The sequence below is a fragment of the Gallus gallus genome, chromosome 31 (genome assembly GCF_016699485.2).
Source record: "Gallus gallus isolate bGalGal1 chromosome 31, bGalGal1.mat.broiler.GRCg7b, whole genome shotgun sequence".
In the NCBI taxonomy this organism is placed as follows: domain Eukaryota; kingdom Metazoa; phylum Chordata; class Aves; order Galliformes; family Phasianidae; genus Gallus; species Gallus gallus.
The window spans coordinates 510,483-529,780 of NC_052562.1; the positions used below are offsets into that span (position 1 = coordinate 510,483).

Here is a 19,298-nt window from a genome sequence, read left to right on the forward strand (position 1 = left end):
AAATTTTTCACTGAGAGGGTGGTGAGGTGCTGCCCACAGAAACTGTGGAGTTACTTAAGGACAGTTTGCGTGGTCATCCTGATCTAGTAGGTGACAGCCAGCCCATGGCAGGGGGTTGGAACTGGGTGGGCCCCCGTCCAACCCAAGCCATTCTATGATTCTATGATTCTATGATTCTATATCAGTTTTGTAACTGAACAACTCTTCTGTCCTCTGCCATTCTTCAGCACCATTGCTTATCTACTCAGAATGCAGTGTAAGCTCAGGGAAGCGTTACTAGAAATATTGTGCTTGGTTTCTAGGCAGGTTCAGAGGCGGAAATGGCATACATACCATGCAGAAAGATAGGATCATTTTGTAAAGCTTTAACTCAAAAGGCAAGATTATGCCTATCTAATATCAGCTGCCCATTATATTTTCACTTGGGTAGCTGCATCTAGAGATGAAACACACCACAGCAAGCAGGTACCATTTCAGATACAATCTATTTGTTGAAATACGGCCATTTAGGAATAACAGACATATTCGGTTTTGACGGGAAAAAGTACTACCAGACCTTTACAGACCTTACTCTATCACTCAAATTTGGGCAACACCCAAAGAAATCCAGGTTTCTCAGCCCAATTAAGAGGCAGGGCCAGCTGAGATGAAAAATAAGCCAAAGCAAAGAAAAGAAGCTCCCTGAAGAACAATTACACAAGTCTGTAAATCTATACATAATCCTATATGAAAGCACAAAAGGCTCTTGGGTCTTTTTTTTTTTTTTTTTTTTTTTTTTCTTTTTTCCCTCAAGTTCTAGGTCAATCCAGCAGCTCTGAAAATTATAGAATCATTCAAATCAAATTAGGATTAGAGCAAAACCCAGACTTACCTTTGATCAAATGAACTATCTGCAGGAGAAGTATAATATGAAGAAACATTGTGTGCTGAAGTCTGGAAGCCATCACCACGCAGTTTTGGAACTCTTCAGTAATCAAGAACAAATTTTACCACATTCCTGTAATCTTTTCAAGTATGGAACAGAAAATTAGAAGACTGAATTGAGACATAAAGGCATAAGTTTATGTAGATATCAATATATACGGAGTGACACAAGGAGAAACTCTTCAAAGTGTTTATGTTCCTTTGAAGGAAATTAAGGAAAATGAATGAATATGCTGTTTAGAATGGATGTCTATGACTTATGTTAAGATTCTAAGACATACACTTATCCTGCAGAGAACGAGAGAGGGATTTCTAAAAGGTTAAGAAAAAGGTAGAGAGAAAGAAAAAGGAAAAATAAATGAAAATGAAAAAGAATGCATCAGTGAATTGTACCACTCAGCATCTGGAAAAAGACTCAGCCAAGATTTATTAAACTTCATTAACTAAGATGATGTAGGTAATGGTATGTATAATAAATCGTATTTGTGTATGCCTACCGGAAATACACCAACCAAGTCTGTATTTCTGACACAGAAAGAGCATATTAGATTTCTCTCATATGTGGAAATTTTTTTAAGAATCAGCATATTTCAGACGTTAACACAACCCCGATCATAAGAAGAGTTTCAGGAAACTCTATTTCAAGCAACTGAGCAAATAAATGAGAGTTTCAGAGGCATTAATAAAGGTTGCTAGCAGATAGCTTCTGATGTAGAACTATGATAATAGATTAGAGTTATGCCTTATCCATTCTTAAGAAAGAAGATTGTCTTAAACTTTATGTTAGGGTATTAGAAAGAAATGACCTTAAACAACCTTTAGCAAATTGTTTAAAATGTCACACACAGAAAACTAAAATGCACTCCCACCGATCCAGGCAAGAAAGAAGCCATTTTAATCCAGGGCTGAAATCTCCCCCTGCAAACTGTAAAGAGCACGCAGCTACCCTGATACTCATGCACCGCACTGATTCAGGCAGACTTTCATTCCTTACCTGGGTAGCGAGATCCAAATCATCCATTTTAAATTCAGTGTGTCTTGCAGAACTGAGGAGTGTTTGTCACTTTGCTGTTCTCTTGTAGTCCCTGAACACGAATACTTCTATTTTCCATACCTGTATGGAGTGTAGACTTCACTAATTTGCTCACTGAAGTTGTGAAATATGAAAGACTGGACCTTTGCCCCTAGCAAATTATTGTCCTTGAGTCCAAAGGATTGCAGGAAATACCTGAAGGTTTCATTTCCTACACACCTAGGTCCAAAGTGCAGCAACAGGTTTGTGTTTCAACCACTTTCATATGTGCATTACATCTCACTAAGACATGTCTTAGGTTAGAAGAGGCCTTAAAGCTCATCGAGATCCAGCTCCATGGCTGTGGGCAGTTTTGCTACCCACTAGATCAGACACTATATCAGGTTGCCCAGGGCCCATCCAAATTTTCCTTGGCTGCCTCTGTGTAGGGCTGCTCTCAGTGAGTTCTTTGCCCAGTCTGTACACACTGCTGGGATGGCCAAGGTCGCAACACCTTGCGCTTGGTCTTGTTGAATATAATAAGGTTCATGTAAGCCCACTTCACAGGCTCATATTTTTGTGTGACTTCCTGACAGTTCAATCAGACAATCCCTATCAGAAATCCTGACAGTACATTAATCAGAAATCCCCATCTAGGAGGGACAGAGAAACTAGTCTAAGGGAGTGTGACAGTGTGCTCTAATTAAAGCAGAGTAGAGGGCAGAATCACCTCCCTCAATCTGCTGGGTCACCAAACCATTTGGTTATCTTGGTGTAGCTCAGGATAAAGTTGGCCTTCTGGCCTGCAAGTGCACATTGCTGGCTCATGCTGAGTCTTTCTTCAACTGACATCCCCAAATCCTTCTACTCATGACTGTTCTCAAGCCATTCTCCTCCCAACCTGTATCTGTGCTTGGGATTGCCCTGAATCAGATGCAGAACCTTGCATTTGGCCTTGTTGATCTTTATGAGGTTGACATGGGCTCACCTTTCCAGCATGTCCAAGTCCCTCTGGATGCCATCTCTTCTCTCTATCTTGTCAGCTGCACTGCTCAGCTTGGTATCATCTGCGACCAGGATGTCAAGCAGGACAGTGTCAAATTCTTTACACAAGTCCAGACAGATGATATCAGTTATTCTTCCTTTATCCACCAACGCTGTAATTCCACCATAAAAAGCCACTAAGTTTGTTAGTCATGACTTACCCTTGGTGAAGCCATGCTGGTTACCTCCAATCACTTCATCTTTATTTCCCATGTGCTATAGTTGGGCCTTCAGGAGCATCTGCTCCATGATCTTTCCAAGCACGGAGGTGAGACTGACTGGCCTGCTGTTCCCTGGGTCTTCTTTTTTTTCCTTCTTGAGAATGGAGGTTACATTTCTCCATTTCCTGAAAGTGGGAACTTCACCAGACTGCCACGACCTTTCAAATATGATGGATAGTGGCTTGACAACTTCACCTGCCAATTCTCTCAATGCCAACTGACCTTGCCTGGTCCACTGGACTTGTGCACTTTCAGGTCCTTTTGCTGACCTCGAACCTGACCTTCACTTACAGCAGGCAGAACATCTTTCTCCCAGTTCTTATCTTTGCTTTCTGCCGCTTGGGTGCTGCTATGACTATGATCCAATCATCTTACTCTATAAAAAGTGAGCAGCCCAAGAACCTCTTGAGATGTGATCTTTGTAAGACAGCGTTTGACCTCCCTAGTTGCTTCTAAATGTTATGAAAACTGAGTGACTGCTGTCACTCTTCTCTTAAAAGAAGGTACGGTGTGGAGGAAAATTACATGGTGGAATGAGGTGAATATGCAGGAAGTCTGTTCTAAGCAACACAAACTGGCAACTTTCAGTGTTACTAACACCAGGAGAGTGTGATGTGCTGACTGTAAGAGATATAGTTGTGGAGCACAGTGGAAACCACCTATTCAAACTGTGTGATAACCCCAAAGGGATGGGAATATGGTGGTACCATGGAGCTGGTACTCCACATCATTGTTGTGAGAGGTAGATTGTGTTTTTACAGTGGAAATTTCCAATATTTCTGTATGTAGAATAGGATAAGTTGTTTTTCACAAAGAAAGCTTCTGAACAGAGTCAAGTTAAGACTGGAGTGTTCCAACCTGGGTAGAATTGGCACAGGCACTAAGTAAAGTAATTATATAGGGTAGGGGAGAGTCTAGTACAGGACAGAACTAGTGTGTAGATTGTTGAAAATATTGTCCTCCTATCACCATAAAAAGCACAGAAGATGCATAAAAACGATGGGTTGGTAACAGACGTTGTATGGAAATATAGGGTTGCAGCAGCATTGGGAAGATTGTGAGCCTGAGATGCCCAACCAGTGAGTGCCAGGAGTGGCATTACCTCCGTTGGACCCAGGGTATGTAATGGAATGGATTTCACTGATTTGGTGTGCAATTTCTCCCTTGTCAGTAGGGGGTGTGCACCCATTATTGCAATAATGAACAAACTGCTCTTCACAGAGATCTTGGCCTGATTAGAAACTTTTGATTTTGAGCGTGTTTCTCACATTGTCACCCTGAGTCAGCAGCTTTTCTCTGCACCAATCTCAACAAAGATATTGACGACAAGTCATTTTTGAGAAAGCTGATATTGCAAACTTTCTTGCTTACAACCTTGAGATGGTGCACGTGAAAACCTAGCATGCATGAAAGAATGTCTGAGAGAGGCCTCAGGTCATTTTCTTTGCTATCTTCATTGCTGTTTGCCAGTTCAATACTATAACATCTGCTGGTATTTGTGAATCTGGTCAGCCCTTTTCACTCTTTACAGTCAGGATCTGACAGCAAGTTCCTGAATGTACAAAGTGATAACAAGGTACCTGAAGGTGTCATTGGAAAGTCTGGGAAGAAGACTCTAATTTTAGTGTGGCTATAGAAAGCAGGCACTCCTTTTAATTCACAACACATACTGGGCAACTTGACAAACCAAGCATGCACTCTCAGAGTTCAGGTTCTACATTTCAATAGTTAAGACATACATTTGCAACATATTTCTCAGAAATGATGTACGTATTCATTCTTTTTTTCAAGAGCTCTTTAGTGTATGCTGATGTTCCTTCGTACATGCGTGGTGCAGCTGTGTGGCCATGTACTTCTTTATTTCAGCTTTAGCTTCATCACAGTGACCTTTGGTGTACTTTCAGCTTTTTTTTCCCAGTTTGGTAAATTACCCCTGCTTGTTATGCCATAATGAACAACTTTTTATCTTGCTACACTGTACCTGAAAACTATTTATATGAAATCCAAGAAGAGTCCTTGCAGATAGTGGAAGGAAAGAAGCTTTCAGTACATACTACAAAGATAAAAAGTGGTCATTGTGCCTTCAGTGGAGCAAGGATAATGCAAGCAAGGCTGTTCACATAACAAGCAAAGGTAAACTGGAATGTTTTAGAAGTAGCACACATCAATTCTTTCTGGTAAACTAATATATTTGTTTTTAAACTAACATCTGTAGTTTCCTTTTGCTAAACAAGCCTATACCAAATAGAAAAAAAAATCCTATAAAAATGGCTTAAAAGAGAAGGAATTTGGGCCAGATACCACTGCAGACAGCTTGGGAGGACATCGCTGGCTTCTAGGTTCAATAAGCAGGCTGAACCTTCCCAACCTCCTCTCCCTTTTAGCGACATCTCTTGGGCGAGACAGCACATGGCTATATGGAGTACTTCCCCAGAAAGCTTAGAAATCTCTATAGAGTTATTCCATAATTTTGTGTGTGTATGTGTGTGTGTGGTCAGCTGTATTATTCATATTGTTGGTTCTTGCACATACTCTGCTGAGACTGTAATTACCACTGGTGATCCAAACGAATCTGTGATCCGTTGCTTTAGTAAACAGCACAATACATTGCACTAGCTGTGAGAGTTCTCATGGAACAGAACGAGACAAGAGTCATGTGAGTCCATTCAAATATGACTGCACTTAGAGCACAGAGTATTTACACCTTAATGCAACAGGGGTTTGCCTGAGTCCATTGCACTGTTGGATGTTCATTCATGTTGAATGAACAAGTCAGAGACCAGGAAGAATATCAAAGTAATCTGGAAATGATAATAATGAATTGATTCAGTGGCACCACCTTCATTCAAATTCAAATTCTGATTGTAGCCCAACCCACCCTAGTGCCTTCTATATACTGCACTGATATTTGACTATCCCTGGAGAAAAAAAAAAAAAAGGAACTCTTTTCACAAAACTTACAGAAATTTTGTGTCTCTGAGAAACTCCACTGCTCCATGAAAGGTGATTATAAATGACTGAATGGGCATTGAGAGCAGCAAGGATGAAGGAGATCTGCATACTTTACCTTCATAATCATGGTTTTGGGAGTCATGTCATTGTACAAAGAAATAAAAAAGGATCAACAAAACACACATGTTTTGTGACTCACTTTCACCAGTCCTGATGTCTCAGAGCATCACATAAGGGTGTTCAAGAGACTCTACTGCATCCAGTGGACAGACTCACTGCTGACTGTAGGCTGAACAGAACAAATTACTGTCTAGATTTCCACTGACAGTGTCAGGAATGTATTCAACTGAGTGATTGAATTGGAAGTGGCAGGTCAGTTGCCTTGAGAACCCTTTTCCCACATCTGGCAGCAGCTCCTGCCCAGCACAGCCATGATTGTTCATCCTTCTCTCCACGCTTCTTGTCCAGAGAAATGGTGTTCAAAAACATGACTCATTCCCTGGTTGCCACTGCACAATTTCAATGATTAAGTCAAAAACTTATAATCTCCTTACATTCTTCACTGATACTTCATGCCACTGTTCAAGACACACTTTCAGCAAGTTGCTTTGCATTTGCTGCATGCTGGTGTCCCTCTCAGAGTAAAGGAGGTAAGAGACAAGGGCAAGGGGATATTTAGGTTTCCAGAAGATGGACACAGCCTGGGCAATTACATTTTTAGGTCCTACAAGTTTTAGGGTTAGCAGTTTGTCCTACTGCTGGCCCACCTCCACTTCTCAGAATTGTTTCATAGCTGCAAACCCTTCTTCCCCCACAAGAATGGGGCCTGTGGAGGGGCTGCTCAGGCCAGGAGGTTCATATCTGTTGTCCTCAACATCTGGAGCCTCTGGCACTTGGAGCTCAAGGAGTCAGCATTCATCATTCACAATGATGGGAACTGGAGAAGAAAATGAGAATGATCCAATGAGCCTCTGGGTCCCCTATCTTCAGGGGAAGATAGGTTGAATTATTTCAGGGTTTTACTAATCCTGGCTTGATCCAACAAATATTTTAATATTTCCGCCAAACAAGGCAAGCAATAGTCATGTAGGAACCTACAGGTAGGTCCCCTGGAGCTGCCACAGATGTGATGCCTCTCTCACATGCAAATCCAGGTGATTCTCTCACTCTTCACACACTTTACGATTAATTGTTTTCTTTCACTTTTCCATTTCTCCATCCATACTCTCAAGGATCTACACCATACAACAACACACTTCTGCAAGTCCTTTTCTCAGTATTTTCAATAGTCACATCCAAGCCTCATTTTGTTTTAGCCATGTCAATTGAAGGCTTATTCTTGAGACTCCAGCTCAGGTGTCCTATCTCTAAGATCACGGCATTGTCATTTCAGAAGAATTTGGACAGAGAAATACACCATTTCCCCACCATTTCTCCTTTCTGCTTACCTTCCTTGTCCTGACCTCTCCAGAAAGCTGCAGAAGGAAAAGAGACAGAAGGGTTTTGTGAATCTCAAGCACAGTTAGGTACTTGTCAGCCTGTCTTCTGTTGCCTTCTGAAGTGCAGCCATTGCTGAGATTCTGCCCAAGGCCTGGCTTCACCTAAAGCAGCAGTACATGTTCCAAGAAAATAAAAATTTAAAACCACTTACCCAAATCATTTTCTAGTGCATCTGAAAGGAGAAGATATTATAATTATTAAAATATATTTTGTTGAAAGGATATTCTATTTACTAACACCAATAATCATTTTACAAGAGTCTTCCCAGTTTTGCTTTTCAACACTGGACAAACCCAGAACATAGAACACCAAACTGCACAACACATAAATACTAGGAAATGTTGAATTGGTGCAGTTTCAATTTTGGAAGCTTTTTTGTAAGGTGAAGATCACAAAGCAGGCCTCTAGATCAGGTCTCCACTTGCTCACATTTAGCAAGCATTTTAGAGGATGTTAATTAGGCCAATTTGGCGGAGTGGTGGAAATTAACTCCTTCTTTTCTGTTGTTTCCATGATTCAGGTAGATATCATTTGTAATGAAACAACTCTTAACACATTATGGGTGTCTGTAGGTCTATTGTAGCTTTAGGTATGGCAGCTACAGAAAGGGAGGATTATTCACAGTTCAAGTGAGTCTTACATCATGCATCTCGACATCTGTATTGAAGGAGGAAAGAGAACTGTACTATGATGAGTTTCGTGTAATCCCTTCATCCTCATGTATGGCTCCATCACTGAATCTGAACAATTGCTTTATTTTTTGTAAAGTTCACAAGAGTAAGGTATATAGATGTTCTCTTACCAAGTTTACGTTTCATTTCAGAGTTTCCTGCAACATAACAGCTTTAATAAGTGAAAAGAAATCTCAAGGAAATAATGATTTAGAGGTGAGGTATGATACAAATAATTCTGATATTGTGCAAGCAGTGAAATGATGTTGCCTTCAAATTTTCCTGTGCAAATATTGTCAATCATATTTTAATGATCTGACCGAGAAGTAAGAAAGTACAGGAGGAGTAAGTTAGAGCTTCAATAACCTCTCATATGACCTGCAAAACTCAATGCTGAAGGATTACAGCAAGGAAGGAAAACATCTCAAGACTCTTAGAAGTACAGCCATGCTATATAATAATCTTAGCAGTGATTGAAAATTAAAACAACAGTGACTACAATGTAAAGGAAGAAATAACTGTAGAAATAGAAGTAAGATGTCATGATTTTTAATGAAATAGCTAATGTCCTTTCTCATTTATATTACAGTTTGGATCAACACTGTCTTGCTTACAGTATTTATTTACCTGCATTGTATGTCTTCTCAGTTGTGCCTAAGTTGACCAATAGCCAACATACATTGAAGGGCAAGAAAAAAGACAAAAGCAAACATTTGGACAGTTAGTGGCATTTGGATGTTCAAAGGATGATCAGATATGCTTTAAAATTATACTACGGCCCACAATAATGAATGCTCCAAAATATTCATGGAAAATGGATCATACAGATATTTTGAATCTTTGCATTTAAAATCATACAGGAACACAGGCCACAATAGCATTTGATAAATAGAACAGTCACATCTAGAAGAACTTCCTATCAAAATGTTCTACATCTCATTTGCTCTTTTGAGGATGTAAATAGCTTGCTTACTAGAAATACCAGAAGCATCATCAAAACCATGTTCTTACCTAACTTTTCCTCCAAAATGCCTTTGTCTGAAAGAAATGACATATTATTATTGTTGTATCTGTTTCAGTATCAAATAATAATAATAATATTACTCTTTGTTTTTTAATACTATATCTTCCATAATATTTCAACTTAGGACTAACTGTGATTAGACCATTCTATCCAGTGTGGAAAAGGATATGCTACATGGGGAGTTAAGTAGCCAGATGACAACTAGGTATCTCTCAACACAACTTCACCACCAGTTAGAGAGATAAAATGACATTCCCACAGCCACCTACCAGATGAATGTCTCTGTCTCATTTAGTTGCCTTACTTGTCCTTTAGATTTCAAGTAGGAAATCCACACACCCTTCCTCCCACCAGCTACTATCCCCAGTAATATGTGTCTCACATAGTTTACATCTATTCTATCTCTGATCACATCTAATTATAGAAGACAAGGAGTATTTACTTTTTATGAGATCATCCATCGTTGTTTCTAAGAAGAAAAGAACAGACAACAAAAAAATTAACATTAATTATTCATCTAAAAACACACCATCTCACAACAATAAAAATGACTACAAGAATATGAAATGCTCAAACCAAGTTGAACCCATGAGCTCTGCAGATCAATTAAGACATTTTAACAGGGGAGTATTTCAGTAGCAGAGTATCTTAGAAATACCTGAAGAAACATGAGCTACTGGAACAGGAATATTGTCAGGCATTCACCAAGGAAGCCCTGCTATTACCTCCTACCTGGAGAAATATTATGGCAGGGGGAACTTCCCTGCACAAGAAGGCAGGCTGATTAATACTAGGTCTTCATACTGGATTCATTATTTGATGTTGACAGATCAGTATGCAATAAATTCTTGTTTCAAGGAACACTTGAGTGAGTACAGTTTGCTCATGCTTATGGAGCTACAGAAACTGTTGACTTTATTATGTCACTGGAGGGAAGAGTATGTCTGTGTTGACACCTAGATCTGTATGTGAGTGGTGGGAGCAAAACTCCGTGCTGAAGCAGCAGTGGTGGTATTGTAGCTGATGAAAAAAAGAAACACTTCACCTTAATGCATTATAAATCTGAAATGCCTCAGTATTGATCATTCCTGCATTATTATCAGAACAGTAGTTTAGGAAAATTTTCAAAAATTGAGACTATTCTCCCAAAGTAGGTTTTAGTTGGATTCTTTAGTTTCCTCGTTACTCACCTTCTTTTTGTTTTCTTGTACTATTAACTGGAAAAGGAAGAAGAATTTTTAATTATTTCCCCAAGAAAAAGAATCCATTTAAACAATCATAGTATAATTTCAATGAGTTTTCTTTCAAAAACCCGCTGTTCTAAGGATGAGCTACATATTCTGTGCCTATTTACCATTTGTGATCACATAAAATCGTATCTCACAAAATAACCTCCTTGTTAAGGATGTACTGTGCAGTCACACACATACCACCTGAACACACCAACTACTTTTTTCCTCTCTCCATCTCATTCCTGTCTGTTTCTTACTCATACTCATGTTGAAATGCCACTTCAGTTTTCATTAACTGCAATTTGCATTGTGGCTGAAACATCCATGTCAGCAGATGTAGGTGGACGTACTTACTCTTCAGCTTATAACCTATAGCAGCGATAACAGCCACAGCGCAGAAAGTAATTACAAGAAAGGCAGTCATCCAAGGTGAAGTGGATGGAAAGAAGACATCTGTAAAATATGAACAGTGTTCCTTTCAATGAATGTTTTTGGAAGAGCCTAGGGCATGTCCAGTGTCCAAAGTGTACAGATTTATTGCCACCATTTTTGCTGCAGTGTATCCCTTTTGGACTCCTTTTTCCATCTGCAGCACTTACAGCTGCCCTCCAATTCTCCCCGTTGCTTTGCCAGATAGAAAAAGTGACAGAGATATGTTGGAGGTGCCACCTTTATGTAAGAAATATGTGTTAAGATGCCCATGTAAGGACGTTATTTTAATTATTGTCCTTATAGATGAAGTTCTAGGGAAAGGAGAATCATCTACAGTGGTATTTCAGATGGAAAAAAAAAAAAAAAAAGGATTCCTCTGTTTTTCTGCTTTACTTTGGAAATCTGAAGAGATCTGAATGTGAGGGTGACACTTGCTGATGTGCAGAGTAATCATGCTGTTGTCAGGGTGAGAAGGGGGTTGAGAATTGACCTTCATCATTTCCTACCAGCACTTCTAAATCACTCAATTTCCAAATCATTGCAGTGCTCTCAGGTGATGATTAATGAGAACTGACTAATTTATTGCAAAGATGCATCTTGAACTTAATGAGTAATATGAAATTTTACTTCTTAGTATGTTAGGCTTCTTAGCACATGCCATCTATGTTCTTATAACATTATTCATCTCAGCTCTTGCCATCTATGTCTTTGCTGGATATCCAGAATCTCTCCTGCACAAATGGAGAGATGCAGGACAGCAGCCTGCAACCTGGTCCTCACAAATATCAGCCCACAGTGTCACTTACCTGAAATCAGGACTCGGGATTCACATGCTGTGTTGAGGAGATCGTTGACTATTCTGCAGGAGACTTCCATGTCGGATCCAGGTTCTAGGGTCATGGAACTGACAACATCAAAAAGGCCCGAAGAAGTCTGCAGGCTTTGTGTGACCACCTTCTCCTTCCGTGTCTGTCCTTTGCTGTCCAGCCAAATTACCTCAGGCTGTGGAAACCATCCCTGCGACTTGCAGTTGAGGCCAATGCCCTGACCCACGTGACCATCCAGGTGAACTTCAGACTCGTTACCTTGAGCTATAGAAAAGGAAAGAAGCAAGCAGACAATGAGACAGTGGAGTTAAATCTTGTTGACAGCTGGTCACAAGCGGTGTCCCCCACGGCTCAGTACTGAGGTTGCTTTTATTCAACATCTTTACTAACCATCTGGACAAGGGGATTGAGTGCACCCTCAGTAAGTTTGCAGACAACACCAAGTTGGTAGTGTTGATCTGCCACAGAGGAGACAGGCACTACAGAGGGACCTGCATAGTCTGGATCAATGGGCCAAGGATAACTGTATGAGTTTCAATAGGGCCAATGTTGGGTCCTGCATTTTGGTCCCAACAACCCCAGGCAACCCTACAGGCCTGGGGAGGAGTGGCTGGAAATGTCTGATGGAAAGGGACCTTGGTGTACTGTTGGACAGTCGGCTGAATATGAGCCAGCAGTGTGCCCAGGCGGACAAGAAGGCCAATGGCATCCTGGCTTGGATCAGGAATGGTGTGGTGAGCAGGACTAGGGAATTTATCCTGCCCCTGTACTCGACATTGGTGAGGCCTCACCTCGAGTACTGTGTTCAGTTTCGGGCACCTCAGTACAGAAAGGACATGGAGGTGCTGGAGCAGGTCCAAAGAAGGGCAACAAGGCTGGGGAAGGGCTTGGAGAATATGGCCTATGAAGAGAGACTGAAGGAACTGGGGCTGTTCAGTCTGCGGAAGAGGAGGCTGAGGGGAGAGCACCTTATTGCTCTCTTCCAGTACCTGAAATGTGATTGCAGCAAGAGCGTGGTTGGTCTCTTTTCACTGCTGACAGGTGTCAGGACAGGGGAAATGGCCTTAAGTTGCTCCAGGGTAAGTTTAGGTTGGATATCAGGAAACACTTCTTTACAGAATGGGCTATTAAGCACTGGAATAGGATCCCCAGGGAGGTGGTTGAGTCACCATCCGTGATGTGTTTAAAAACGCTTTGGATGTGGTGCTCAGGGACATGATTTAGCAGAGGGTTTTTAGAGTTAGGGTAGTATGGTTAGGTTGTTGTTGGACTTGATGATCTTTAAGGTCTTTTCCAACCTGAGCAATTCTATGATTCTATGATGCTATATTCTCTGACTGAGCAGTGCATGTTGGAAAGAACTTCCTCAGATCTGTCAATAAACACACTGTGTGAGTTGAAGAGATATAGATGCTTGTAGGCAGCATGTCTCTTATGAAATAAAAAAAAAAAATAGTAATTATAACAATGAATCTACAGGAAATTTGCTGCTAAAATAAATTTGGATGACACCATTAAGAGATTAAAGTTGGAATACTGTGATAACTGGGAATACTATGAGAAAAGTGATGTGTAAGACGGAGCAAGAAAAATGGGTTGAAATACAAAATACCCTCTCAGTCAGTCTACAGTTGCCTCACTTCTACATAAATCATCTTGCTTTATTGAGGCTTTCAGCTCTGCTCCCTTTACATATTTTCATAACCACGTGTAAGAAAATGTTAAAAAGATATTTTTAGAATCCAGATGGCTATAAGTGTGGCCTATCAGAGCGTAGGCTGGTCTTCCACATGGCTAACAGTGCCCCATAGTCCTTACCAAAGATGTACAATGGCACTGAGTAAGAAGTAAAAAACACCCGACGTTCCACTCACCTGCCACATCCAGGTCAACCATCACTTCATCATACCAGTTCTCCAAAAAGACACTGCAAATGTACTTTCCTTTATCAGAGATCATGACATTTTTCAGGTGAAGGGATACATTTCCATTACTAATCTCAGTCTGAAAGAAATCTGTCCGGCCCTGGTATGTCTTATCTTCCCTGACTGGATTTAGTATGTTTTTTCCATCATAGCTAGTCACATCAATGTTTGGGGATTTTCCAGCAAATATCCACTGAACAGAAAGTCTTTCAGAGATTGTCCTAGCTTCCAGCTGGCAGGGCAGGACGACTCCTTTTCCAATGACTCCAACCACAGGATTGTTAGGAGGTATAATTTTAAACTGGCCTGCAAGAAGAGATAGATGTAAATCTTGCCAGTCACAAATGTTCTCATTAGCGCTTCTTATAAGCAGCAGTAATGTCAGATTTGTAAATGTAGCTCTTCTGTTCTGATAATATCAGTATGCCATAAAATGCTGTGGATCAGGATGTTATCTCAAGAGTTATTTCAATGATTTCATACTGTGAAATCAGAGACTAATGTGACCAGACAAATTGAGAGGAAGAAATTCCATTACCACAGTTGGATTGAACCTTCCTAGGCCCACGTGAGCATATACCAACACAGTTTCTTATCTCTGGATTATAGATATATAGGTTTGGACTATTCAGTGGGTAAGGAATTGTTTGGATGATTGTAGCCAGGGGGTTGTGGTCAACAGCTCTGTGTTCAGGAGGAGGTCAGTGATGAGTGATGTCTTCCAGGGGTCCATTTTGGGACCGGTACCCTTTAACATCATTATAATGGATATGGATAGAATGTACCCTCAGCAAGTTTCCTGATGAAACAAAACTGAGTAGTGCAGTTGATACAAAAAAGGAAACAAAGCCACTCAAAGTAGCCTGAGCAGGTTTGAGAAGTGGACCCAGAAGAAGCCAGTAAGATTCAACAAGGCCAGATGAAAGCTCATTCACTTGGAATGAAACAATTTCAGATACAAGTACAGACCAGAAGAAGTACTCAGAGAGTGCAGCCCTGTTGAGGACGACCCGGGGGTTCTGGATGAGAATCCAGCAGTATGCACTTACAGCCCAGAAGTTGTTGTGTGCAGCACTCACAGCAAATCTATATATAATCCCATATGGAAGCAAAAAGGGCTGTTGGGTATTTTCTTTCTTTCTTTTTTTTCCTTCTCAGTCAATCCAGCAGCTCTGAAAATTATAGCATCATTCAAATCAAATTAGGATTAGAACAAAACCCAGACTTACCTTTGATCAAATGAAATATCTGTAGGAAAAATATAATGTGAAGAATCATGGTGTGCTGAAATCTGGAAGCCACCACCATGCAAGTTTGGAAGTCTTCAGTAACCAAGGACAACTCTTACCATATTCCTGTAATCTTGACAAGTATGGAACAGAAAATTAGAAGACTGAATTGAGACATAAAGGCACAAGTTTATATAGATATCAGTGTATATGGAGTGACACAAGGAGAAACCCTTTGAAATGTTTATGTTCCTTTGAAGGAAATTAAGGAAAATGAATGAATATGTTGTTTAGAATTTTAGTTTAAATGTTAGTTTATGACTTATGTTAAGATTCTAACTTGTCCTGCAGAGAATGGGAGAGGTATTTCTGAAAGACTTAGAAGGATGTGAGGGTAGATTGAAGGGTGTTCCACAAGCCTAGCCTTGAAGGGTCTATAAGACTCTTTTTGTTCAGGAAAATTCGAGTCATTTTTTGCAGATGAAGAGGTCCAGGAGGATGTATGGCTGCCACCTTTAGGCAGGAGAAACTAAGGCAAACAGCTGTCACATGAGATGTGCCTTCATTTCTAAGTCCCACTATAAAACATTTAAGCTGCACTCTAATTCCATATGTGAATTCTCTTACTCACTGAAACATAATATGACTTTTTAGTTTTCTTGATGGAGGAAGGCATGAGTTTTAAATATACCAAAAGACTGAAAAACAGTTTTCCCACTGTTTCTCTTTTGAGTAAAATACTATTTTAACATTAACAGATGTGTGTGCAATGAAGTCATGCATTCAGCTTGGGAAATTCCTGACCTAAATACCACGCATTGGAGATCAAATGATTATTCTGGGCAAGTACACTCGACAAAAGTAGCTTTCTATTATCGAGCTAATAGTACAGACATCCTTGGAGGGAAATAAATAGGAAAAATGAAGTGTAACTCATCGGGTTACAGTAAAGAAAGCTCAGGATAATATAAAGACATGCAAATTCTAGAAATGTAAACTGAAGAGTTTTTTACATTTTTCAATCTAAATATATTTTTAATATAAAATGTAATTACTTTTCCCCACCCAGGGCTTTCCATACGACCTCTGAAATAAAGGTAGTCAAATCAATGCTACTCTAGTACAATCTCTTCTAACTCTGCATGGGAGGGGACTGTTTTCTCTAGGACATAATAGCAATACTGTCCATAGATAAGGACTGAAGAACATGCATAGTGTTCACTCCTTGAGAAGGTTAACGTGTCCATTTTTTATTCCCCCTCACCCCCCAAAAAATTAAAAATAAAAAGCAAGGCAAGGCAAGGCAAGGAAGGCAAGGCAAGGCAAGGCAAGGCAAGGCAAGGCAAGGCAAGGCAAGGCAAGGCAAGGCAAGGCAAGGCAAGGCAAGGCAAGGCAAGGCAAGGCAAGGCAAGGCAAGGCAAGGCAAGGAGAGGAGAGGAGAGGAGAGGAGAGGAGAGGAGAGGAGAGGAGAGGAGAGGAGAGGAGAGGAGAGGAGAGGAGAGGAAAGGAAAGGAAAGGAAAGGAAAGGAAAGGAAAGGAAAGGAAAGGAAAGGAAAGGAAAGGAAAGGAAAGGAAAGGAAAGGAAAGGAAAGGAAAGGAAAGGAAAGGAAAGGAAAGGAAAGGAAAGGAAAGGAAAGGAAAGGAAAGGAAAGGAAAGGAAAGGAAAGGAAAGGAAAGGAAAGGAAAGGAAAGGAAAGGAAAGGAAAGGAAAGGAAAGGAAAGGAAAGGAAAGGAAAGGAAAGGAAAGGAAAGGAAAGGAAAGGAAAGGAAAGGAAAGGAAAGGAAAGGAAAGGAAAGGAAAGGAAAGGAAAGGAAAGGAAAGGAAAGGAAAGGAAAGGAAAGGAAAGGAAAGGAAAGGAAAGGAAAGGAAAGGAAAGGAAAGGAAAGGAAAGGAAAGGAAAGGAAAGGAAAGGAAAGATCATGAAAAATGCAGAAAAAGAAAAAGAAAAAGAAAAAGAAAAAGAAAAAGAAAAAGAAAAAGAAAAAGAAAAAGAAAAAGAAAAAGAAAAAGAAAAAGAAAAAGAAAAAGAAAAAGAAAAAGAAAAAGAAAAAGAAAAAGAAAAAGAAAAAGAAAAAGAAAAAGAAAAAGAAAAAGAAGAAGAGAAAAAGAAAAAGAAGAGAAAAAGAAAAAGAAAAAAGGAAAAGAAAAGGAAAAAGAAGAAGAAAAGGAAAAAGAAAAAGAAAAGGAAAAAGAAAAAGAAAAAGAAAAAGAAAAAGAAAAAGAAAAAGAAAAAGAAAAAGAAAAAGAAAAAGAAAAAGAAAAAGAAAAAGAAAAAGAAAAAGAAAAAGAAAAAGAAAAAGAAAAAGAAAAAGAAAAAGAAAAAGAAAAAGAAAAAGAAAAAGAAAAAGAAAGAGAAAAAGGAAGAGAAAAAAAGGAGAGGAGAAGGAGAAGGAAAAGAAAATAGAAAAGAAAAGAAAAGAATAGAATAGAAAAGAAAAGAAAAAGAATGCATCTCTGAATTGTACCACTCAGCACCTGGAAAAAGAATCAGCCAAGATTTATTAAACTTCATTAACTAAGAATGTCTATGTAATGGTATATATATAGATATATAATAAATCACATTTGTGTATGCCTACCAGAAAAACATCAACAAAGTCTATATTTTTGCTACACTACAAGCAATTGCATTTATCTCATATGTGGAAATATTTTTCAGAATCAGCATGCTTCAGACCTCAGCGCAACCCCAATCATAAGAATTTGATCAACTCAGTAAATAAATGAGCATTTCAGAGAGTAACCACTTTAATAAAGGTTGCTAGCATATAGCTTCTGATGTAAAACTATGCCTTAGAGTTATGCCTTATCCATTCTTAAGAAAGAAAATTGTCCTAAACTTTACATTAAGGTATTAGAAAGAAAGGACCTTAAACAAGCTTTAGCAAATTGTTTAAAATACAACACGCAGAAGACCAAAATGCATTCCCACTGATTCAGACAAGAAAGAAGCCGTTTTAATCCAGGGCTGAAATAATTCCCTGGAAACTGTAACGAGCACGCAGCTGTCTCACTGTTCATGCAAACCATTCCAGAAACATCATTGTGCACAGCACTGTTTCAGCCAGACTTTCATTCCTTACCTGGATAGCAAGATCCAAATTATTCATTTTTAATTCAGCGTGTAATGTAGAACTGAGGAGCCTTTATCAATCTGCAGTTCTCTTGTAGTGCATGAACATATGGACTTTCATTTTCCCTACTTATACAGAGTGTAGACTTCAGTAGTTTGCTCACTGAAGTCGAAAAATATGAAAGACTGAACTTTCAGCCCTAGCTAATTATTGCCCTTGGGTCCAAAGGATTGTAGGAGATACCTGAAGGTTTGATTTCCCTACACACCTAGATCCAAAGTGCAGCAACAGGATTGTGTTTCAACCACTTTCCTAACTATGCAGAGCAATTCGTATGCTATTATGACTTTCTGAAAATTACTGCATTAAAATGGAAGACAGCATGAACAAGAGACAGAGAAACCAGAATCAATGGTTGCCTAAGTCTGTTATCCTTAAGAATGATTTGTAATCAGAAATATGAGTATAGAAGTCAGAGACTAGGTAGGAAATCAAAGTGAGCTAGAAATGCTCAATTCAATTTAAATTCAATTACAACAGCTTTATTCAAATCCTGATTCTAGCCCTACCCTCATTTATTTCCTTGTGATAGCACAAATCCTTAACCTTCCCTGGGAACATTTTTCACAGACCTTACAGAAATTTAGTGATACTGAAAAACTCTACTGCTAGATCTAATTAGATTAAAAATGATCAAAGTAGCTTAAAAAGCCAGAAAGATGAAGGAGACTAGCACACTTTATGTTCAGAATCCTAATTTCCACAGCCATGCTTCTGCTTAAAGAATAAATAAATAAATAAATAAATAAATAAATAAATAAATAATCAAAACAAATAAAAAAACCCCCACAAAATTGAACAACCAAGTCTGAAAACAAATAAACTTTAAATGTGTTTGTTTTCAGATTTTGAATAGACCATAAAAAGTATTATATGAGAAAACATACTTCCAAGATCTAGGTATGTCAGCAAAGAGAGAGCAACGTTCAAGTATGTGATAGGAAAAATGACATAAAACATGTTAATAATGATACACCTAATAACCTGTTCATTACACACTTGTGAGTTTTATTGCAGTGCTTTCTGGCTAAATGCTGGTTGAAGAGAGAACTGGTTTGCACAGGGGAATGAGGAGGGATATCTCTACCTTGTTTGCCCTAGTGTATGGTAGTGGATCAGGAAGCAAGAAGATATTTTTGTCTTGACATTTTTTGACATAAATTTTGACAT

At 39.3% G+C, this 19,298-nt stretch overlaps 1 protein-coding gene across 9 annotated transcripts in view; it reads right to left on the minus strand.

Annotated features, from left to right (window-relative positions):
- Positions 1-18,170, minus strand: part of LOC101751912 (E3 ubiquitin-protein ligase TRIM39-like) — a 42,393-nt gene extending 24,223 nt beyond the window's left edge. For 3 of the 9 annotated variants that reach the window (XM_040654238.2, XM_040654239.2, XM_040654235.2), the window contains exons 1-3: positions 18,078-18,170; positions 14,994-15,126; positions 13,714-14,070 (exon numbers count right to left, since the gene is read on the minus strand). In XM_040654238.2, the coding sequence (XP_040510172.1) occupies positions 13,714-14,070; positions 14,994-15,072 (436 nt within the window). In that variant the 5' untranslated portion in view covers positions 15,073-15,126; positions 18,078-18,170. Of the gene's footprint in view, positions 1-871; positions 1,005-1,918; positions 2,082-4,907; positions 7,091-7,601; positions 7,629-7,804; positions 7,826-8,455; positions 8,483-8,951; positions 8,979-9,335; positions 9,363-9,790; positions 9,818-10,538; positions 10,566-10,934; positions 11,034-11,818; positions 12,104-13,713; positions 14,071-14,993; positions 15,127-18,077 lie in introns of those variants that run through there. The other 6 variants (XM_025145921.3, XM_025145922.3, XM_040654236.2 and 3 more) reach the window with 6 other exon arrangements.
- Between the last annotated feature and the right edge of the window lie 1,128 nt (positions 18,171-19,298).